This window comes from Toxorhynchites rutilus, chromosome 2 (genome assembly GCF_029784135.1).
Source record: "Toxorhynchites rutilus septentrionalis strain SRP chromosome 2, ASM2978413v1, whole genome shotgun sequence".
Classification (NCBI taxonomy): Eukaryota; Metazoa; Arthropoda; class Insecta; order Diptera; family Culicidae; genus Toxorhynchites; species Toxorhynchites rutilus.
In genome coordinates, this window is record NC_073745.1 from 225,413,434 (window position 1) to 225,438,388 (window position 24,955).

Sequence of the window (24,955 nt, forward strand, 5' to 3'; positions counted from 1 at the left end):
GTCGATCTGTAATCAAAATCTAAGATCACTGCCAATTTTACTGGTTATGCTCTGAAAGTATTAACATCTCAACTACGTGGTACAATTCAGGTGGTACAAAAATTGTTTTTTGATCCCAATGACAGCTGATTCAAATGCAGATTCCAGGTATCTAACACATCATCATGTTGAAAATCACCATCTTGAAATGTCGAGATTTTAAAAGAAAGTTGCCTTTAACTTTTAGCTTTAGTATGAGTGGTTTGATCTCCAAAATACAACTTGACTCTGCAGGTTATTCATCTATCAGTGTGATCCAGAAACTATGTTTGAACAGTACAGACGAACAACAGGGATGCCGAACGCTGCGAATTTTACGAGGATATGAATATCCCCTATGATATTATAGATCAATATAGAGCCAGAAATTCGTGGCGCAAGTGGCACGAAAGATTGTCACTTTCGTTCGCATCTGCCTAAACTTCATTGCCCCATACTAACAGTTCGGCTGAAAAGTTTATAAGGTAACACAGTAAAACTATTTTTTTTTTGCGAAATTCAATTTTATTATTCAACGTAATTGCCATCGAGGGCGATATAGCGATTATAGCGATCTTGCAACTTGCAACTCGATACCATTTTTCTAGTACCCTCTCGGGTTTTCCTCAAAATAGGCCTCAGTTTCGGTGATCACTTCATCATCGGTCTTAAATTTCTTGCCAGTGAGCATTCTCTTCAGGTCTGCGAACAGAAAATAGTCGCTGAGGGCCAGATCTGGAGAATACGGTGGATGCGGAAGCAATTCAAAGCCCAATTCATGCAATTTTGCCATCGTTTTCATTGATTTGTGACACTTTAAGGAGTTCCCCAATAACAAAAGCTGCTTCAGACTCAATGCTGTAACTCACGAACCAATCGACCGATTGCTGTCAAATTTTGACACGTATGTATTGAAAGATGGTGCTTTGTGATAATCAAGTAGATTTTTGCAAGAGGCGCCATCTAGACGTCAACATTCTGAACTTTTCAGCCGAACCGTCACATGGGCTGAAAAGCCCCGGGATTTTCCAACAGATGGCGCCACTAAAAAAACAAAGAAGATCCATTTCGAGAGATTCATCTGTCACTATCTTAAGTGTGAAGTTTCATTACATTTCGTTTATTTGTTCACAAACTACAGTTGTTTTAGTGTCACTACCTGAGCATTCGCATAGAAAATGGCAAAAGAGGAATATCGTATTTTGATCAAACATTATTTTTTTCAAGGGAAAAACTCTTGAACATTCAATGCAGTGGTTCACGGAATGTTATTCCACTTCTGCTCCTTCTAGAACAACAGTTTATCGGTGGTTTAGTGAATTTGAAATGGGTCGTACAAGCACCACAGATGCACCTCGCTCTGGAAAGCTACGAATCCAGAAATCGTGAAACAAGTGCATCGACTTGTTCTGAACGATCGTAAAGTGAAGTTACGCGAGTTAGCTAAGGTCGTAGGCATATAAAAAGAACGAGTAGGATACATTTTGCACGACATTTTGGACATGAAAAAGGTATCCGCGCGATGGGTGCCGCGTTTGCTGACCGTCGACCATTCAACAGCCGGTTTGGCGTTGTTGAAGCGTAATCGAGTGGACTTCTTTCGACGTTGGATGGATGAAACGTGGATCCATCACCACACTCCTAAGTCCAATAGGCAATCTGCAGAGTGGCACTGAGGCATACTTTGAAGACTTAGACGTTTCTTACTACAGATATTCCAAGTGTATTGCCCTCGAAGGAAACCATAGTTTAAGGAATTAATACAGTTTTACCCAAAAAACGATTATTTTCTTTAAAAATCCCGAGACGAGTTTGAACCCAACATCATCTACGGTTATCCCACAAAAGGAAGCTAAAAATTGAACAAATTGATTTTCGCGATCTATAACGCCACAACGCTTTTCGATGTGCTTCTTCCACCTGGAAATTCGCAATAATTTTCACCATAACAGAATATCAATTTCAATGTCGTCATGGTTAATTCCAATTGAAGAAATTAACTACAATTGGTCGAACTTTTCGCTACACAACACATACGCAATCGTTTTTTTTTTCGATTTTTTCTATCAATCTTAAATATTAGATCATTCTAATTTGGGTGTAGACAATGATATATAGACTATTCAAATCTGATCAGCCGTTCTCCTGCGCTGATAGGTAATATGTACGTGGGAAAATATTTGTCTATATATAAAATATTGTACCTCAAATTAATTTACCTTTGTCTTATTCGTTCGCATTTTTAGCATATTTATTCACTCTGCTTGCTTTTATTTATAAGTAAAATCGCTTTTCCTCGACAAATAAAAACGTCAATTACTCAAATTATTTGTTATTCGGTTATCGAATTACAAATATTTTGAAACGCAATGCTCTCTGTACCAGAGTTAGGTGACTCTAAAAAAAAATTTGCGGCTATAAAATACATATGTCTCTGGATTTTTAACTCATTAAATTGTTCTGAGCACCTAAAAGGTAAGTTTTCTGTATTATTCACTCAAACGTGTGATCGTTATTGGTAATGGGTGATCATTATATTATGTAGACAATTTTATACGATTCAAATAATCCTGACACGCAACGATCGCTAATGATAATGAGGAACAGTTCTATCAAATCATGTGTACATCTATTGGGCATTTCACTCCGAACTAATTCCAATGTAAAATATCAACATGGCATGGTTCGCGAAGCAATTGTACAAATTTTACCGCTTTTAATTTGTGTACGAAACATACTTTTCGGTTGAAATAAAAAACAAATGTAAATTCTTAATCATTGAACCAACTCGCACAAAATGGAAGCTCGACACACAATCGACTAGCGGCTTTGTTGAATAATGTAGATCTATAATAAATACTAACAAATGTATTTCTCATTACTCCTAATCCGTGGTGAAAATATGTTGTGTACTCCCCTGCTCACCAAATCTCTCCCATCGCAGGTAATTTCATGGATTCGAAACGAGGGTAGTAAATTGTTGCAAGGTTTCAACGGATCATCCGCCCTGGAAAGTGCCGAAAGCGTGAAACATTCCAGTCAGGAATTCGAGAAATTTTATTTCACATCCATAAAACATCTGGCGAAAGGAAGAGATCTATACGATGCCTCCGGAGAGTTGGATATCCTCAGGGACACCCTAAAACTGTTGAAGGAAAGTGTTGATCAGCACCAGGAAGATCTTGAGAAGACCAGAGAGCGACTAGAGGGCGCTGTTCGATTGTGTAGTTTAATCGAGGATCATGATCTTGATACGAAACACGATGAGTCAACCCAGGCAGAAATGTTTGTGCTAGCCGAGAAAATGGATGTGCCCGTATTGATGGAGAAATTCAAAAACCTGTTACCCGCCAGTAGTTATCACAAAGATCCAAACAACTCAACTATCACTACAACCACGAGTGACAACATCAGTTTAGATATAAGTTTATCCGACGAAACGATCACGGCGACAAGCACACCGGAGAAGGGAAAATTTGGTCAACCGTCTACCGAACTCAACTGCGTATCGACGATAGTGGAAAGCAAAGGGAACCGCTGCAAGGCGGAACACATACACAACCATCGACATCACCACGATGAAGATGAGGAAGAGCAGTCAAAGATGGCCGATTCGGGTCTGGGTGGGTGCGATCGCTGCGAGGGCAACGAGAAACTCGAGCGAACGTGTTCCTGCCAGAGTCTCAACGACCCGAAGAATGGATGGTGAGGATCATGGCTTTGATCAGACAGGGAACTTTGAATAATGGTTTGTTTCGTCTCGATTTCAGTAACAATGGTGATGATTTGGATGAGGACTGCTTTGAAGGAATTTCAAAACCTTCCCTAGATCTACAGATACCGTTACAGGCGAACGCCCATTTGTACTGCCACGCATCGAACTTGCAGTTGGACTACGAGGAGAATAATGTGTTTGACCAGAAGACGCAAAAGTGAGTACTCGATTGCAGTGCTTATTAAAGATTGATTTATTCACACAAGACTTTATCTCTCGCAGAACGCTTCTATTGATCATGCGCGAGATGATTGGAACAGAACGCGACTACGTGCGGTCCCTACAGTACGTAATCGAAAATTACACACAGGAGCTTCTACGCGAGGACATACCGCAAGCCTTACGGGGCCAACGAAACGTCATATTCGGCAACATCGAACGGATATGCGAGTTCCACCAGCAGCATTTTTTGAACGAGCTAGAAAGGTTAGTATAGAGTAGGGTGCCAATGAATATGGTCATTTCGAATTTCAAAAAGCCCTTACCCTTTAAAAATGTTCACCACCTCGGAAAAACACCTTATGCAAAATATCAGCTCAATCGGACTTAAGGGAGGGTGGCGCAGAGCGGTCAAAGTTTGAGTTTTTTGAAAATCGAAAAAAAATTTTGATGGCAAATGTCTTAAAATTGCATGAAACGTCGAGATATACTGCCATCGCAAAAAAAAATTGTTGTCAAAAATCGACACTCTGAGACTACGAGGAATACAAGACAAAATGTATGGTTCTGGGTCCCAATAAGGGAAGTTATCTTGATTTTTCATTCGGAACTTGCTGTGAATGCTGATTTGCACGATAATATATCCAAAGCAAAATATTGACTCAATCGGACTTCATTTATTAACGTCGCAGAATTTTTTTTGAAAACCAATAATTCGCCGGAAATCGATGTTTTCAAAAAGAAATTGTTGATGCCAAATGTCTTATAATTTCACGAAACGTCGATATTTACAGTTATTTCGAAAAAAAATTGTAAACAAAAATTTTTTTGTTTTTGCTCTCGATCGTTTTTTATCAGAAAAGTCGATTATTGGAAAAAAAAAACATTTTTTAGATAACTGTAAATCTCGACATACCATGTAATTTTAAGATATTTGCCTACAACATTTTTTAAACCACGATTTACGGTTATTTTTCGGATTTTAAAAAAATTCAAATTTTAACGTCTGCAACACTAGTAAATGAAGTCCGATTGAGTTAATATTTTGCATTGGATATATTATCGTGCAAATCAACGTTTCGCAGCAAGTTCCCAATAAAAAATCGAGATAACCCAAAACCATACATTTTGCCTCGTAGTCCGAAAGTCCCAGAGTGTCGATTATTGACGAAATTTTTTTCCGATATGACAGTAGATCTCGACGTTTCATGCAATTTTAAGTCATTTGGCATAAAAAAAAATTTTTTTTTTTACTCTTCCCTTGGGTGTTTTTTAAACTTTCAAAAAAACTCAAATTTTGACCGCTTTGCTTCACTCTCCCTTAAATCCGATTGAACTAAAATATTGCATAGGATGTTTTTTCGAGGTGGTGAACACTTTACATGGGTTAACTTTTTGAAATTTGGGGGTCGATTTTTTCTCATACATTCATTGGCACCCTAGTATAGAGCAATTCTACACCGAATCTTCCGAAAACAGCAAATTTTGAGGCGACCCTCTTCGATTTTATTGAAACCCGTTACATATCACACATTATCACATGACAAATTTAAATTACGAGTGTTTTTTTAAAAGAGCATATTCAAAATCATTGATCTTTCTTTCAAAAACTCATAATGCAAAAGTCAGATTAGAATATAATGTTTGACAGTGTTGTTGGAAAATCTTACTCAAAGATTTAATTTAATATTGGAAACTTTCATATCTTAAAAACACCCCACCAATATCAGATTCAGTACAGATATCAAAATACACCGTATCTGAGAATCTTGTGAAGGTTGGTTAAATAAATGGCTATAGCGCATGAATTTCACGTTGTTTGACCGAAATAAATTTCATCGCATCTTTATTTGCGCTCGCTCTATAAGCGGAAAAAACGCCGTTTTTGTTGCAAATTGTGACGGCTGATGGAAAACCAGATAATTTACAACAATGTTGCATGAAAAAGTCTTGGGACAATCGACATAAACCATTAGTTATTCCCATCGCCGGTCTTCACCTGAGGTAAAGTCATGCTCTGTGTCTGGTCGTCGATAAGTTCCAATAAATACAGCTCGCAACAGGACGAATTGAGGGCAGGGATCTGTTTAGCAGTAGGCAATATGATGAGCGTCGTGTTACACTAGAGTAACGTTGCCTCATATCTTTTGACAACCCGGAAAACAATTTTGGAGTTTGGGCTGGGATGTGCTATTCCACCCACCGTGCTCATCAGATGTAGCACCTTCAAATTATCATTTGTTCATACCAGTGTTGCCAAATATACAGATTTATCTGGAGAGGTTCAGATTTTTTTTAGATTTTATCGTTACTGATTCTGCATGGAATAGATTACAGATTTTTGTCTTAAAATACAGATCGGCACAGAATTTTTTGATTGTTGGATTTATAAGACTGTAAGGATATGTGCAAGAGATTCGAACTCAATGACTCGGCCCTCAAGGTTGCTGCAGTATTAAATCCTACAAATTTTCTCAATTTGTCAATCATCAATGTAATAATGTAATCGTTTTTGGATCTCTACGATGGAGATATACATTATCTATTACAGATAATGCAAATGTGCATGATTTGTGGACAAGAAGCGGGGCGACTCAGTACATGAAATCGGGGTTTTCAAAAAAATTGATGCCAAAGGTCTTCAAATCGAATTGAATGTCGAGATCTACTGCCATCTCGAAAATTTAGCTTGGTCAAAATTGGTTTTTCGGGCCATCGATAAACTTTGAAAATTTATAACTCAAAAACGGTAAAAATCACATCTCTAATTTTTGGATATTTTTTGTGAAAAAACCTCAGCTTTTAAGAAAAAATTATAAAATATATAGTGCCCTTGGCCCCAAACCCATGTAAACAATAAAAAGCAAATACAATCGGTAATTATGAAAAAAATCCATATTTCCATTCATTCGGAAATTCATTCAACTGGACCGATGGTTGACATATCAAAATATCAATAATCAAATATTACATTTGCGAAAAAGTTAGATTTGGTTTTCATAATTATTGTTTGTATTTTTTATGGTTCACACGGCCTAGGGCACTATATATTTTTTCCCGAGACCATGTAAACCATATAAAACCTTTTTTTTATTTATTTACAATGATTCAACATCCTATTGAGAGATTAGATCTGATTCACAACTTTTCGCCAGTGAACCCGATCCATGGCTGCAGTTCTCCACCTAACGGCTGCACCGAACCTTGCCAAGTCCTGCTCTACTTGGTCCAACCACCACGCTCGCTGGGCTCTTCTCCTTCCTGTTCCTACCGGATTCGATGCGAACACCATCTTTGCAGGGCTACTGTCCGGCCATCTTGCAACATGCCCTGCCCATCGCACTCGTCCAGCCTTAGCGACTTTCTGGATGCTGGGTTCGCCGTAGAGTTGCGCCAGTTCGTGGTTCATTCTCTTTCTCCATACTCCGTTTTCCTGTACATCACCGTAAATTGTTCTGAGCACTCGGCGTTCGAAAACACCGTTCGCTTGTGAGTCCTTCAAGCATCGTCCATGCTCCGTGCTCATAGAGAACAGCCGGTCGAATTAGGGATTTGTACATGGTACACTTCATACGGAGTCGGAGTTTGTTGGACCTCAAGGATTTGCGGAGCCCATAGTAGACACGACTTCTGTTCATGACTAACTGATCACCCCCAAAAGGCACATCATGGGAGAGTAAGTGCCCTAATCAGCTGCTCACAAACAATAGGGAGAAGTAAACAAACTCGGGCAGTTCTACAGCTGGTTCTCGGTGCAGCTGTGCCACAGGTAGCGAAGGATGCGAAGAGAAAGCTTAAATTCACCACTGCCGAAGGCGAAGAATGTGTTCTTGTGCAGAGCAAAGTTAGTCCGGAATCGTCCACAACGGAAACAACAATAAATGTGAATTATTGTATCGGGAGTTTGTCAATTAAATCATATATGTAATATTGTGAAATGCAAATAATATATGTAGTACAATGGATTAAGTATATAGTGTTTTACCAGCGCAACGTGTTTTCAATAGAGGAAGAAATCATCGATGTTTGCGCTGGTTGTTATCGTCTAGTGTTTGCTGCTGCCACACCGTTCATCGTTGCCTGAATCAGTCTTGTCAGCTTTCGGGGAAAGCCGTGTTCGTCCATGATCCTCCATAGCTGTCGTTGGTCGATTTTATCATATGCGGCCTTCAAGTCAACGAAGATGTGGTGCGTGGGAACCTGATACTCACAGCACTTTTGGAGGATCTGCCGTAGAGTGAAAATATGGTCCGTCGTCAGACAACCGGGCATGAATCCATCCTGATAACTTCCCACAAATCTACTTACTATTGGCGATAGACGGCGAAAGAGATTCTGAGACAGAATTTTGTTGGCACCATTCAGAGTTGTGATGGCACAATAGTTCCCACAATCCAGCATGTATCCTTTTTTTATAGATGAGGCAGTACCCCATCCTTTCACTCCTCCGGTAGCTGTTCTGTGTCCCAGGACCTGACTATCAACCGGTGCATACACTCTACAAGTTTTCCCGGACCTCCTTTGAAGAGCGCCGCTACAAGGCCATCCTTACCAGCTGCTTTGTGGTTCTTTAGCTGATTAATGGCTACCTTAACTTCACACATCGTCGGGGGTGGTACGTCTTGATTGCTCACCACAACGGTGTAGTCCTCCTCAACGCCGTCTTGGTCTCCTGTCTGCGCGCTGTTCAGGTGTTCATCGTAGTGCTGCCTCCACCTTTCGATCACCTCGCGTTCGTTCGTCAAGATGCCTCTTTCTTTGTTCCTGCATATTTCGGCTCGCGGCACAAAGCCTTGGTGTGAGGCGTTCAGTTTCTTGAAGAACTTCCGCGATTCTCGAGAACGATAAAGCAGCTTCATCTCCTCACACTCTTTCTCTTCCAGGCGGCGCTTTTTTCCCGAAAGAGATGTGTTTGTTGCCTTCGCTTCAGTCTCTATCGTTCCACGTTTTGTCGAGTCGCTCGTTGTAGCATGGCTGCGCGTGCTGCATCCTTCTCGTTCAGGAGCGCTCGGCACTCGTCATCAAACCATTCATTCCGTTGTCCTCGTTGTTCATACCCGATGACGGTCTCTGCTGTGCTACTAATTGCTGCTTTCAAGGTGTTCCAGCATTCATCGAGGAGAGCTGCATCCAGTTCGTCTACCCCCGGTAACGCAGCTTCATGACGCTGCGAGTATGTTGCAGCAACGTTCAGCTCCTGTAGTAGTCATAGTTGGTACCGTGGTGAGCGCTGGTGTCTTATGTTATTGACGAGTGACAGTTTAGAAAGCAATTTGACCATCACCAGGTAGTGGTCTGAATCGATGTTAGCGCCACGATAGGTTCTAACGTCGATGATATCCGAGAAGTGCCGACCGTCGTTCAAAATTTCATTCTTTCATTGCCCAACCGCCATTTCCGAAAGAATTAGGGTACCCGCAAGGAAGATGAGGGACTTGCAGTTCCATGTTCCGAGTTTCCAATCTCTAGTCCGTGTTCTTTGCGTGGGTCTGGCCCGATTGTCCTGTCTCGAATTTCTTTGTGATTTTTCCTGTGCGTTTCACTTAAACGAATGGCTTGTAGGGCCTGTCCTAACCCCCTAACCTTAACCCTAACCACCGTCGCGCACAGCTCTTTTTAGAGTCCCCGCTGGCACGAAGACAGTGATTAGCCGCCCCTGACATGGAAATCGTACGCTGTTTTGAGCCGCACCCCCATGGTGAACATAGGCTCGAATAGAACCCCTTCCCTGTCAGCATACGACCATGATCCCACCGGGGTTGGTTACCCGATCTTCACTATGGTTACTCGTACCCCAGCCGTCACCACGGGGAAGTAGGGATAGGAGTTACTGGTCAGGAAGCTAAGGACCACGAATGGGGTCTATTTTATACCTGCAGGTACGCAAAGTACCGAATTACGCTTAGTCCAGTAAATAGACTCGCAAGAAACACAGAGCACCTCTTCCAGAAATTTAGTATTGATATTTAATAAATTTTAAAAAAAATCATATTTTCATGTTTGCGAGTTTGCCACGGCACCGCTGAACGTCAAAATTTATTAAATTAGAAAAGCCTTCCAATAAAAATATTCGGAGGTTTTGAGATATAAACATTTGTAATATTAAATTCAATTTTTGAGTAAGATTTTTAGCAATGCATGTGCATGTTGTTTTTCCTAAATAGTTCATTACTTTCCAACCAAGGCGCCTAGAAGTATATCCGAAGGTGGGCCAACCTGCTAAAACCACTTTTCAGCCATCTTGGAAGTCTACTGTATTTTGTTTGTAAACAATACACAATACGCTTGTGCCAAGCTCGCTTGTGATCAGTCTGTCTCTTTCACGCTTTAAGCAAATAAGTCCCCTTCTGCTTTCTTTCGTACTGTTTCCATATACCGCTCCCCTAACCAACTTAGTGACGAAACGGCCTCACCTTAGGGTGTACTTCTAGGCGCCTTGTTTCCAACAACTTTTTCAAACATCATGTTTTAATCAGACATCTGTGTTTTAGTTACAATTTTTTGAAAGAAAGATCAATTGGCGATCTAACGCAAAACGTAAACGATCGGTGAGACATCTGGATTTTGTTTTTGAACTAAGAAAATGATGCTAATGTAACCTAAAACTCAAAAACAAAACACGTATATTTTACTTCCGGGCTTTCCAAGGTAGTTCTCACATGCAGGAATCGTGCATTTTTCTACTTGTGTTTGATTGTGCTCTCGAATTTCCTTCTTTAATTCAACCATTGTCAACATTTTTATAGTTTTCACTACTGAAAGAGGTAAATAAATAACATGTTATATATAAAATTGCGCAGAATTAAATGTCTTATAAACTCATCGCAATCAAATAATCTTTTATGATTATAACATTGTAATTTATGGAAAGTACTACAAATCTACCATAAGCTCACATGGCAAAATTTAAAACCATCATCACTTTGACCGCAGCGCCGCCTAGGTGTAGATTTGTACGTTAGATCGCCAATGATTTTGATTTTATTCGTAAATCAGTCGTTATTTTAATTGGTCATGTGATAATGAAAATTGTGATTTTAGGTAGTTTCCATCATAAGTAGCAAGTTTCAAAAAATAGGGGAGGGTCGGGTCAGCGGCCAACTGATTTGGCGTGGAATTGTTTAGTATTCGAAAACTTATCGACGAACTGTTGACTATTAATCTCATTGTTCTACCAACAGTTGTGAGCACCACCCACTGAAGGTTGGAAGCGCATTCCTTCGACACGAGTCCAAATTTTACCTGTACGCACTGTACAACAAGAACAAACCAAAAAGTGATTCTCTCATGAGCGAGAATGGTACTCAATTTTTCAAAGCGAAACAAATAGAGTTAAACGATAAGATGGACCTGGCTTCATATTTGTTGAAACCGGTTCAGCGAATGGGCAAGTATGCCCTTCTTCTGCAACAGCTCATGAAGGCTTGTGCCACCGCCCAGGTAAGATTTGCCATCGTTCGATAGATCTAGTTCATTGTGAACCAAGAACTTGTCTTTTTACAGGATACGACCAATCCCGAGATCCTGGAAGATTTCGAGCAACTCCAAAAAGCGGAAGAGATGGTCCGTTTCCAGCTGCGGCATGGGAATGATCTGCTGGCGATGGATTCCCTCCGCGATTGTGACGTTAACGTCAAAGAACAAGGTCGGCTGTTGAGACAAAGTGAGTTTCTTGTATGGGAAGGAAAGGCCGGAAAGAAATCTTTGCGCCAGGTGTTTCTCTTCGAAGAGTTGGTCCTGTTCAGCAAGGCCAGACGGTTCCCTGACCGAAAGGTATGCAATGGCAATGAATTTTATTCGCTTTGTGAAGCACATAATGAACGGTGATTTTTTTTAGAACCTCGATATTTACATATACAAGAACAGCATTAAAACGTCCGACATTGGACTGACCGCTCACGTCGGAGATTCGCCTTACAAGTTTGAAATTTGGTTTCGTAAACGGAAACCCGGTGACACGTGGACGCTGCAGACGATGAGTGAGGACGTAAAAAACGCTTGGACCGAAGAGATATCGAAATTGCTTTGGAAACAGGCAAAACGGAATCGTGAAATTCGACTGGCTGAAATGTCCTCGATGGGAATCGGAAGTAAGCCGTGCTTGGATATACGCCCCAGTCAGGATCAAATCAATGATCGATCTATCAGTATTTCATTACTTGGGAAAAGTAGGCATCAATATAATGATTGGACTCGAAAAAAATGAGACACAAAAATGATCACCAAAAATTCAGTTTGAATAGGATACTTCTCAAATTTCAGGGATTAAATAACTATATATTAGCTATGTTTTGGCATAATTTATTTATTGAATTTCCTCCCCCAAGCTGAATACTCGCTTTGCCCATTTTCTTCACAAAATTTCTTCCAGTTTTTCTTCAAAGCTTCATCGGTTTTGAATGTTTTTTCCGCTTTTCTTCAGTTTCTCATTATTGCCCGAAACTTTTCGATTGGACGAAGTTCTTGTGAATTTGACGAGTTCGCCTCCTTCGGGACCACATTAACGCCCTTGGCATCGTACCAATCCATTGCAGGCTTAGCGTAATGGCACGAAGCGAGATCCGGCCAGAACAGCGTGAGACCACGGTGAGAGCAGAGGAAAGGCAGCAAGCATTCCTCTCGATAAATCAGCCCGTTTATGGTGCCGGTTGTAACGAACGGCTTGCTGTACCGTCCGCTCCCGCAGATCGCCTTGCTAAACAGGTACTTTCTCGCGAATTTGTCCGTCTTTCTCTTCCGGAACTTTTCCGGAACCTCCATGCGGAACGTACCGACAAAAAACTCGAGGCCGGGGATTTGTTTGGAGTCCGTCATGATGTATGTCCCGTCGTCCATGACGAGACAGCCTGGCTTGACCAGCCACTCACGGTACAGCTTCCGCGCACGCCATTTGGCCACCGTGTTTTGCTTGTCAGTCCGCCTTCCTGACCTAAAAAACACGTAGCCCAGCCCGCTTCATTGTCTGCTGGACGAACTACTTCAACGAATTAAACTTTTTGGCCACGTCTCGAATGGAAAGGTCCGGGTTCTTCTTAAAGCACTGCCTTATCTTCCGCGCCTTTCTGGGTATTCCGTTTTCAGTTTTCGGCCGCTTCCAGTGCGCCGCTCGATGGTCTTCTTCTCCCGGAACATCTTTACAACGCAGGACACGGTAGAATGGTGGATTCCAAGCCTTTTGCCGATCCATCTGTGCGACTGACCAGAATTATCGATCACCGCGTCCAACATTTGCTGGTGTAGCTCTTCTTGTTTCGAATGCATCTCGGAAACTACTTGACAGATCGTGATAAAATGTTGCACACATAAACATAACACTCCAAACTAGTATTACCCAAAATTTCATTAATTTTTACCCACGCGATAAAAAAAAATTACACCCTAAACAAAGTGTCGCATTTTGTCCGAGTCCAATCTGTAATTCCATCACGCCTGGTTTATACATTAATTGTGTTTCTCTCATAGCCCCAAAGTTACGCAACTCATTCATAGGAACTTTACCGGAATCCAAGGGTTCAAAAAGACCTCAATCGATAATTTCGGTTAGCAGCTCAGAGAGCTCCGGTAGCTCTGTGGCGAGTACTGGCACAGGTTCGACCACGAGCGGGTGCGAAGTCAACGCTGCCAACGGAAGCAACGTCGGCAGCAGTTCTGCAGTTTCATCCGGCTGCAGTGCTAGCAGTTCTAGCAGCAGTAGCACTACAGCTAGCATCACCACCTGCAAACGTCTCACACTCAACATCACCGATCCGAACGCTCCGGCACCTCTGAAGACTAACTTCAAGAAACATCAACGCTCGACTACGCTGGTGAGCCAATGTTCAATGGGTACGGTAGTCGAAATTAAGCAACTCGTCAACAGTGATTAGTTACTTTCCAACATTTCCAGAGAGTGGCATCATTGCGGATATATCTCTAAGCCCAGACGAGGCCTTGGAACATCCTGCGTGGCCTCAGCACAAGCAACACACCCTGCTGCGGAAGTCTCACAGTGTAGCATCCACCAGTCAGGAGCATAACAACGCTGGACAACAGCTTGGCAACGGGTGCAATGTAAACAGTCCCACCATTCCCAATTCTAGCACCACTAACGCCTCGGACAACACAATAACTGTCCATCTCTGAGCAACGTAGAAATTCACACTCACACTCCGCAGAGTGCCCCCTCTTTTGTACAGAGTAACCAAATTTAAGCAGTTTACCACAGCAGAACATCCCCCATGTCATTATTTGATGTGAAATGTTATAGCCTTTGACCCCCTCGTAGCGGAATGCTTTCATCAACATGGCATTTTATCCATTAGAATTCTTCACGATTATATAAATTGAGTGTAACTTTGCAGTTTGGCGGAGAAAGGCTAGAAGACACTCCCAGAGATAATCGGAGAAAAATGAACGACTGGAAAATCAGTAACTGATGGATTTATTAATCGATTGATTTGATGGATTTAACGTTGCTATAAAATTTCTAATTTATAAGAACACATTGTTTCATTTTGATATATTGATTAGAAGAAGATGATGATGATGATAAATTAGTAAACGTTATTAGCATTATTAGAGAGCAGATCAGATTTAATGTAACGCGTTAGGTATATGAGAAACTATGTGAACCTACAAGAAGCCATTGTTTTGAACCAATATTCTTCATAAGTTAGGAACTAATCTAAATTTGAGCGCAGCCTTTCGAGATCAGCTTTACGGTTAGAGTGCTATCACAAGACGTCTCCGAGAATTGCATACAATTACGTATTTCCATGATTGACATTCGTATATTCTATTTTGCCTATGTAAGAGATAATTTATGAAAAACATTTTATATATCTATTGCTTCTGATGATTCTTTGACGGAAATTACTAATTAAATTTATTTTCACTATTGTGAGTCAAAATATGTATTTGTATATTATTTCGAATTTATTGTATGTATCGGAACTAAATCATAGATATATTCACATAAATCTATTAAAGTATTTTATTTACTATCAATAAAAAGTTGATGCTTCTTTTTCAAAAGAAATCATGGTATATTGTATAATATCTGGGAACTCGCACATCTTCAAACTGTGGTAAGACCTGAAGTTTTAATCTTCATTTGGTATCAGCATTTCTCTGAGTTTTTTCGTCCCTAACTGTTTGGCTTCGTCGTGTCGAGCAGATTATATTTTTGGACAAAGGGAGAATGTGAATTCTATGGCCATTCACATTCTCTACTGAGGATCAGAGTTGCAAAATCTCACACTCACTTTACTGACAGCGCAAGATATTGAAACAACATCAAAATCAACCACCAATACCCCTGCAGTTCATGACAAATGAACCAAACTTAATTACATGCGACCGACACTCCGTCACGTGGAACATTTGGTTTTTGCATTATTCCCCACACTCATTCGTTCCACTGTCTCACTGAGAATTTACGGCCGAAATTTTCATACGCATCTTCGATCAGCTGACAGTGGAAGGGAACAAAATTCCATACAAGGAAATATCATCTCACTGACACCGCGTCAGACGTTTAAACGCGTGTTCGTGTGTATGTTTTCCTGGTATGTTTCTAGCCCGATTCCATTTTTGTGCCGCTTATTGCACACACATCGATGGGCAACGGAACATTTGAGTGCTGAGTTTATGGGTGTATGACCAACGAAAATTTCACCAGGACGCAATAAAAGGTGATATTTTCGGCTTGAGCATTCACTGACATCGAGAATGAACTGATATTTCTGTTGATGGAACGAAAACTATATCAAAACAAACGAGATGGTGAGCCAGCGGTCATAGGCACAGCGGCACCGCGATAGAAAGATGTGAAGAGTATCGGTGGAGATATTTTGCACTGATAAAAATTGCTTTTCGATTTCAACATGTTCTTTCGAAATGTTGCATCCTTGATGTGAATCCGTAAAAATATACAATAAAACTACTGTAACTCATGAACAATCAAGTTAGTCAAGACAATTGTATTTATATGTTTTGAAACAATAGCTGATTTGACACAGGTGCGCTGAATTAGAGCACTCAAAAAAGTGATCAAACCAAAATCATTTATCTTAAATGTACTAGAATTAAGTGTAATGGAAATGAATAATCTAGCAATTTAAAACATATCCATGCAATATGATCCGTTTTACTTCAAAATGTCGGGCAGAACGTATAATGTACGTAATAGAGTAATGGACATGAATTAACCTTCAAGATCATGCTATCTAACACTGTTGAACTATTTTGTGGGGCTATGTGAAGTATCTAGTCAACACTGATAAGCTGCAGCCGATAGACTTCCACTGGAACATTTGTCAAGTTATCATTGATAAACGGCCTGAATTACTGAAAAAATTGATCCAAAATTGGACTTCCCGATTTAACCACTTCCGAGGCGTCCAAGATACCCGTATAATGGAAGTCATATACAAATGACAAAGATAAAGGATTGGCATTTATCTGTATTTTCAAAATTGTCTCCATCTAAAAAAAAGCTCATGTTATTTATATTTTTTTTAACATTCGGTTATGTGATTCTAAAACTTATAGCAACTTTTTCATTCATTTTTGTTAACGATGAGTTTTTGAAGTTTTTCAACGTAAATATTGCTTCAAGATAAAGTAAAGTATTATCAGTTTCTTTTAATTTTCTCTGCACGTTTTTGTTAATTATTACAGTCTATTTGCTAGTTACTAGTTAATTTTTTATTCAAATATTCCCGAAATCGTTTTCCAGTGATTGCCTAACTTTTTGATATTTCTTGTTTAGTCGATAAAGCCAAAACAATTATATAAAATGACAATTTTTTCATAATTTTAAAAAAGTACGGAAATTTTTCTTTATTTTTTGATAAAATACAAAATATGTATAGGTTGGAAACTTCACACAATAGTATGCCAATTTGGAATTTTAAAAATGGAATGACGATTTGAAACATCCAGTCAAGTTTTAAAACCTTGAGGAAATGTTGCTCATTTTCACGCAATACTTTTCGGCGTATTCAACAAACGCCCGTCCGTCTGCGATTGCGCACTTAAGCAGCGCTTTTACATCACCTTCCGCATGATGCCCTTTCTTCGGAGGCTTTCCGAAATAACGCTCGTAAATGTCACAGAGTCGGAATTTTTTGGAAAATTTCTGTGACGATGTCGATGCTATTGAGGGTTCTAAAGTATCGCTTTTGTCTGGGAAAAGTTCTCGTTTAGACCGCGGAGGACTTCTTTGCCCACGACTGACGCTATCATGGCCAACATGTGAAGGTGTTACATCCAGATTGTCTTCAGAAACCCTCTTCCTGTGCGCTTTGTTTTGGGGTTTGTGTGGTGTTGTTTCGTTCAATTTTTGCATTTCCGATAGCTTGTGCTGATTACATTCCAGCTCCTCCATCGCCGACAATGTCTTTGATTCCAGGTCAGCCAACTCATATTTTTCTTTCTGTTCCTTGTGGCCTTCGAGCTGTCGGAATAGTTGTAACGAATCAACACAATACACCGAATGAGGCAGCTCAATCTTGTGCGCTTCAAGCTCATGCTTAAGAATGATGAAATCGAACCGATTCCCATTATGTGCTACTAGGCATATTGGAGTTTGCAATCGTTCAAGAAACAACACTATCAGCTTAGCTATAAATGAAAAATCGTATGATGATTAATGCCATTAGTCATCAATAATGCTAGCCAAACCTGCATCCCTGTTGAATGTGTCCTCATGCTCCAGTAAGTCATTGTAGAGACCTGGAAAGTTGGACAATACATAGCTCAATTATGTTCATAGAATTCAAACGCATCCTACCTGTGGTTTCCGACGCCTTCGGATGAATCACACGTCGCGGATTCACACAAAATGTTTGCTTGTGCAAAACTCTGGGGACTTCGCCGGCCTTCGTGTCAAGCAGATGCTTCTTCGAACACGCAACCAGTGCAATTTCTGTGATTTTCGGTGTTTTCAATCCGGGAAGATCCGTGGTCTCCAAATCGAAGAACACAAAGGAACCGAGCTTCGTCATAACGAGTGCTTTTTTCGAATAGCCTTATATATCATTATCGCATCAGGGAATGGAGTGCAATGATTGCACCATTATCTCTTTAATGTTATCTTGTACTATCATGTAATGCAAATCGATTCTGAAGCAACGTTGAAATTCAAAATAATATTTACAAACATTTATAATACACGGTAAATTGAGACTATCAGTAACATAGGTAGAAATACTTATTCATAAAAAATGCAGCACTGTAAAAAATAATGGTAAAAGAATCCACGTAGGGTTAAAATCTAAATAGTGTAGAAAAAAAAGTTGATGGGTCTGGGCACGGACGGGATCTCGACATAGGACTGTGATTGTATGTAGTAATTGCATTTGAATTGAGTTTTCTCATTGTTCATAATCTGTTTTTTTTTCTTTTGATACATCAAATGGAAGCCATGAAAATTCGTTCCCTGTATGAACTTGTATCCTTTAAACGGGTTATGTGGTTATGTAAATTCCGTAACCACATTCTGTTCAAAAATGTACACAAAAATACCATAAAGGCATTGCTACCCTTTTCTTCTGTTTATTCAATTATGCAGAAGAAGACAAAGAGTCATCATGAATAATTTTTAAACACAAGCCTAAGAGTTAGGATCTACAGGATCTACAATAAATATAAGCTTAAGTCAAATAAATCTATGACTACAGAAATATATTATAGGTAAAAATAGCATTTTCTGCTTCGTCGTCACGTTGTCCGGAACATTGTTTATAATAACTTCATAGCCCAGTGATGTATATTGAGTATTATATGTCCATGAGTGCTCTCTTGGGAAGTTCGCGTAGCTGCTGTAGTGAATTGATCGCATTGGGTGCAGAGTTCTGCTTATGTATCGGAAAGGGGAAGGAGAATGGGCAAGTGCATTCGAGGAAGTGAAGCGGGTTTCTTAGGAAGACATATATGGGGAGCATAATATTGAGATCGCGACTACTCAAGCCATTCAATATTTCAATATTCTAAATCAACAGCCAGTTCAATTCATCAATTGCATTTTTGACGTAGGACTACGTCTAACCGGAAGATATAGGGGGTGAAATGGAAATCTAGGCACTGAACAAGTAGGAAAAAATGCAAGATTTGGAACGCTTATAACTCGAGCATTTCTCAATAGATCGCAAAGGTTTTTGCATCAATTGATAGGAAATATATCTACGCATCTATCATAACGAATAACATTTCATTTTTCTTGAGATAAATAATTGAATAATTGTGAAATATGAAGCATTGTCAAAATGCACTATGTGCCCATTTTTGATTGGTCCATTTTGTGCTCCTCAAATCGTACCGACCAAAACGGGCAACCAGAGCAGCAGCGAAATAGAATGAAGCACGATTGGAAAGGAAAAAGAAAAAAATGAACGAAACATTGGTCGCAGTCTCACACATGCGTAATTCTCGAGCCAGCCAGTCAGCTTAAAAATCCCCGCTCCGCTGCCGTAACGATCATTCTCATCCAAACCGTACACCACATCGGTTCGCATCACAACACATCAACAAACCAACCCAAGCAGCCATGTCTGGACATGGTAAAGGAGGAAAAGTGAAGGGAAAGGCAAAATCCCGCTCGAACCGTGTCGATCTGGAGTTCCCCGCAAGGGTAGCTAGGCCGAGCGCGTTAGTACCAGTGCACCAGTCCACCTAGCCGGCGTTATATAGTTTCGGCCGCCGAAGTGATCGAGTTAGCTCGCAAAGCTGCTCGCGACGATAAGAAAACCCGCATTCGGAACAGAACACATTCGGTTCGGTGGACATCAAGACAACAACAGGCAGTTGCAGCGAGGGGCGAGTGGCAAACGCAATCGCAAAACGGCAGCAGGTATCAGAAGAAAAAAGTTTGTTCTTTATACAAACTGCTTTGGTGGCAAATCCAGAACAAGGCGGCATCGAGGGCGTTCGAAATGGTTTTTTTTCAAAACCACGAGTACTAAGTTTTCTAAATTGGAACCATTCCATAAAACAAGGCGCTTTTCAGGGCCATTAAACCTTCCAAAAAAGAGTTTAGGAAATAAACTTCAATGCTTTCTAAAACATTATCCAAAATAATAATAAAACACAAATTGATGTTTTCATAATTTGTTTGCCAGGATCTGATGAGTATGTGAATTTGGCAGTTGTTCTGAGCTTATTGGGGACTTTCCTGATTATTCAATTTTCACCAATTCTTAAATTGTTTCCAGATTGAAAGTACAGTAATTTATAATTAGTTCGACATTTAGCTAATTGGACGGACATGTAATGCGACATATTTAGTTGGACATTTTTGTAAACATAGAGATCCAAATTATGACCCCACATTGAAAGTCGTCACTGTACCACTGTCATCGCAAATGTTAAATTACAGGTTAAAATCGCCTCCAATGCGACACTGAGTGGCGCTTCGGCACGTCGCATTGAATGTAATTTACTGTACAACATGTCACAAAGATGGATGGGAAGAAATTTTCCAACTGTGAAATCTGTGGCGAGTGGCAACAAATCGCTAAACAGGAAGGTTTAGCCGAAACAGATGGGGATATCGAGTGATAACATAACAATAAACTCTTTAGATTGAAGATAATTTTGTGATCCTGAAAAGGACCCTTTTTAGCCTGCATGTGAATCCAACGAGCGAACAAATCGTAATGAATGTATTTTTTTGCCATCGCTCCCTTTTAACGCTCATTCGTTCGTCTCGTTGGACTCGCCCCTTTGGCTGAGTCTGCCGATTTGTCTCTATCCTGTGAGTGTGTACCGCTAGAGTATAAAACACGCGGACCCCAAAAAAATATCTTATTTTCTTTCAAACCGTAAACCCGTGTGGTTGCACGGCATCGGCATCGTGGACGTAACAAAGGAGGACAAGTTAAGGGAAAGGCAGTCTCACTCGAACCGTGCAGGTCTCCAGTTCCCTGTTGGTCGCATTCACTGATTGCTCCGCAAGGGTAACTAGGCCGAACGGATTGGTGCCGGAGCACCAGTATACCTAACAGCGATATAGAGTTTCGGCCGTCGGAGTGCGCGAATTGGCTTGCAAAGCTGCTCACGACAATCAGAAAACCCGCATCAAGAACAGAGCAGCTTCGGTTCGGCGCTCATCAAGGCAACAATTAGTTTCAGTGAGTGGCAAAGTGTTTCTCCGGCACGTCGCATTAAATGTAATTTACTGAACAACATGTCACATGCTGGATGGGAAGAAATTTTCCAACTGTGAAAGCTGTGGCGAGTGGCAAACGCAATAGCTAAACAGGAAGGTTTAACCGAACAAGATGGGAATATCGAGTGATAACAAAAACACAACACCAGAGGTTCTTTTCAGAACCATCAACATATTCATAAAGAGTAAACAGTAAACTAATCCATTTTTCAGGTAGATAGGTTCACGTAGGAGAAGAAAATAAAACAATATATTTAAAATATATATTCAACAAAAGCTGTCCCCTTTGTATAGTCCTACGTCACTCCGGTTATGTCCCCGACATTACCCACCCGTCTTTTTACATAGCCAAACAACATAATCGATATTACGACATCCTGAACCACAATTACATAAATCGTTAGTTGAAAGACCTACACGTTAGAAACGTAAATTGAGCACGAATTGATTGGACAACATACAACACAACAATTGATAAATGCCTATTATCGGTAAATGGAGAATAATTCATTATACGCATCAACTCATATTGTGAGCTAACGCCAGAATTTAGGGCAAAAATACTGCTCGTTGCGTCGGGGAGGAAAGCGAGTGGTTAGTGCAATCGAAAGAAAACATACCCATTTTAATCGTCAAATTGTTAACTTTTTTACTATATTCACTCTTCATGTTTTAAGCAAACAAGATTGCTGTATAAATTTCCTGTCTAACATAATATATGTCGCAATAACAATTTTGAGTGATATGTGTTTGAAAACACTTAATGAATCGTTACATTTTTTGTAAAGTGACCCCCTTATATAGAAATCAAAGACATAGTCCTATGTTACAATTAGATTGGGGAAAAAGTATTCCATTATTTTCTCGGTAGCTGACTTTAGTTATCATCTCGCGTAATATCGATCACAAATTTCCATGTTTAGCCTCGTTGTAAAGATGACATTTCACACTAAAAAATGTTCTCCTGTTTTTTTTGTTTGTTCTATCACTTATTGCTCATCCATTTTTCGATGAATTTAAGATTTTTGAAAAGCGCTTCAAAAGCTATCAGAGCGAAATTTAAGACGATGTGTAGAGTAAAATGATAAAAACGACGAAGAAGTGAAAAGAGTACATCTTATTTGCTATTTTTTTTTTACTTTATACAATTTTTTTTCCTAATCAGTCATCTACGTTTAATGGTATTTATTCAAATATACTCAAACTCATCCGGATTTTTGGCATATGCTAACAAAATTTGCCCCGTACTCAAACGGTTAATACTTAGTTGAGATTTCTTAAGCCAAATAACACGCCTTGAATGTATTCCGAGGGGCAAGCTCTAGAATACGTGTGATCGGATAATATTCCCTTTAACAATTTGGTCTTATTATATTTAAGTTCTGTATATTTTCAGATAAGCATGCATGGACGGAAAAAGCAACAGGACGAAAGAAGAAGTTCGACGTTGACAGATAGACACGAGGATTCGAGAAACACAGAAGTTATATATTTTGAATACGAATAATAAAGCGCGATTCTGAAACATATTCCGTTATTTATTGATATCCTATAATTCTCGGTATAATATACGCTATAACCACAGTGCAAGTCGAAGGAAATTTCTCTGACGAAAAATCCCCCGGCCAGAACGGGAATCGAGCCCGAACACCCGGCATGATAATGTGAGACGTTTCTTGCACAGTGTAAAATGCTGAATTGGCAGTAATTGACTTGGAGCTGGGCAGCGTCAACTCATGACCAGTTGAACTATACTGTATATCAGCTGTACCAGTACACCAGCATACAGTATCAGCATAGTACCAGAGAATCGATCTTTGCTGAATCGATTTTTCAAAAAATTTTCAAAATGCCTTTTTTCCAATTTAGTTCCTTATTCTATATAAGTGTTGCCTTTGTTTAAACATGGAATAAACATTTCACATTTCTTTTCAAACATCAAAGCTATTTCATTGTGATTCTCAGCATGAAGGTCGTAAAAAAAACTTGAAAGCCAAGAAAGAATGCATTATCCAGGGAATTCACCGTGTGCCGTCATGGAATCATGTAATTGAATGAATTATTTAAAAATTATTAGGAGGCGATCTGGCTCAGTTGTAACATCCATACCTCTCACGCAGAGATCACGAGTTCAATTCTCCGATATTCTTCCAAAAATGGAAGTAAAAGTGACGAACCAGCCGAAATGTGTTGAAAGTAAATAGAGAGAAAAAAAATAAAAAATAATAGGAATTCAACAACTGACATTTATCTAGAATTCCGCTGACCATAATCCCATACAATTCAACCGTGTCATACGTCTGGCTTTTAGTCGAAATCTTGGTAGCAATATCAGTTCTAGAAAAGAACGCTTCAGTAAAACCTAATGTAACCATTCAATTTTGTCACAATTTTCGCTGTCAGCCTAGTAAATGTAAGTAAAAGTATAAATATAAAAGTGTAAATATAACTTGTGACAACTTGTTTTGTAATCATCAAACTTACAAAACTGCAATTTATTCAATTAACGACCACTAATTTGACAACTTTTAAAGGGATCTAAGATTTATGAAAATTGTCAGGTGGTTTTTAATGGGATTAAAATCAGATCACTGAAAATGTTTTTTTTTTGCGATCAAAAAGACCGAAAAGAAAAGATAGATTTTTCGCGATTTGTAGCTGACTCACTCTCGTGTCGATTTTATTTTGCTGTCGTCTTCCGCCCGTTAGACAGCAGACAATTGATTAATTTTATTACCAGCAGATTTGGGCGAATCTCATCCCGCCCAAAAACCTTTTTAGATTCCAGTAATTCTGAATAATTCACATTTCTCATCAAATAGTTTTTCTTTTCGAATTCGATTGAATTTAAGAACCCTTCCTATTTTGTAGATAAAATGGATCACATATTTGATTAATTCAATTCTGTGTGGTTACGTTCTTCGTTGCAAATAAATATAATGAATTAGTGTGAACGTATGTTATTCATAAATCGTGAACTTCCGACAATGTCTTTCTTTCATATCCCTTCAAAATTGTTGCATCTCTTAAGTGTACATACAGCTTTGACCGCAGATTTGCTTGGTTGAATCTGGTTAATTTCAGGTATTCAGACTCCATATTGTCGAATGCATACTGTTGGAACAATCGGTATCGCAGCAAATGATTATCAACATCCTCCCTAATCATCAAACGGTATGCGTAGAATTTCAGTGAACTGACGGCATTGGAATATATGCTTTATGAGGACCACACAATTGATATCAGAGCGGATAAATGCCCGACTGGAAGTCATGAACGTCAATGTAATGTCCCCAAGTGTCATATATTTACCTTGTGATTTCAACAACCTGTGTATCTTAATTACCTTGACTGTAAACTTCAAAACATCATAAATACTGATTGTCATTCATATCAATATTGTCCGGAAGAAACACGCGGATTAAATTATAGGTTATAGAAAAGTATTCAGAGTGGTTTTTGTTCTCCCGAAATAATAAGTTCCCTCGGTCATAACACCAAGATAAATTTATTCTTTGAAGGTCATCTTTCTAAAGATGATCAGATGAAATATATTCCAATGGAAACACCGAACCAACACGTTGTGTTCGGGATATTGTTTTTGCAACTTATTATAGTTCTAATATTCCATAACACAGCACCCTATTGATTATTAGCCGAAAATGAACAAAAAATATCCTTGAAGTTAGCGTACGGTTTTTAGTAGCAATATGGTGAACCGGTCTCAGGATAAGTAAACATTTTAAAATAAAGCTTGATTTTTTTGAATGCATCAGTAGTGAAAACAAAGCATCTAAAACTTTCTCAGCTTTGTCATAGCCGATAATCATTACCCATTTGAGTCGTATGAGTAT

At 39.5% G+C, this 24,955-nt stretch overlaps 2 protein-coding genes across 2 annotated transcripts in view; one reads left to right on the forward strand and one right to left on the reverse strand.

The window, feature by feature from the left end:
- Nucleotides 1-14,900, forward strand: part of LOC129764351 (uncharacterized) — a 283,887-nt gene extending 268,987 nt beyond the window's left edge. The window contains exons 7-14 of the mRNA XM_055763339.1: nucleotides 2,963-3,723; nucleotides 3,789-3,950; nucleotides 4,016-4,219; nucleotides 11,134-11,392; nucleotides 11,456-11,725; nucleotides 11,790-12,120; nucleotides 13,415-13,777; nucleotides 13,839-14,900. Coding sequence (XP_055619314.1) covers nucleotides 2,963-3,723; nucleotides 3,789-3,950; nucleotides 4,016-4,219; nucleotides 11,134-11,392; nucleotides 11,456-11,725; nucleotides 11,790-12,120; nucleotides 13,415-13,777; nucleotides 13,839-14,074 — 2,586 coding nt within the window. The 3' untranslated portion in view covers nucleotides 14,075-14,900. The remainder of the gene's footprint in view (nucleotides 1-2,962; nucleotides 3,724-3,788; nucleotides 3,951-4,015; nucleotides 4,220-11,133; nucleotides 11,393-11,455; nucleotides 11,726-11,789; nucleotides 12,121-13,414; nucleotides 13,778-13,838) is intronic.
- On the reverse strand, nucleotides 14,371-18,091 carry LOC129764352 (uncharacterized). Its single transcript, XM_055763340.1, has 3 exons — nucleotides 17,727-18,091; nucleotides 17,618-17,668; nucleotides 14,371-17,557 (listed from the first exon to the last, which is right to left on the reverse strand). Exons 1-3 carry the CDS (start codon nucleotides 17,938-17,940, stop codon nucleotides 16,884-16,886), a joined length of 939 nt encoding a protein of 312 aa, XP_055619315.1. The 5' UTR covers nucleotides 17,941-18,091; the 3' UTR covers nucleotides 14,371-16,883.
- Nucleotides 18,092-24,955: the final 6,864 nt, after the last annotated feature.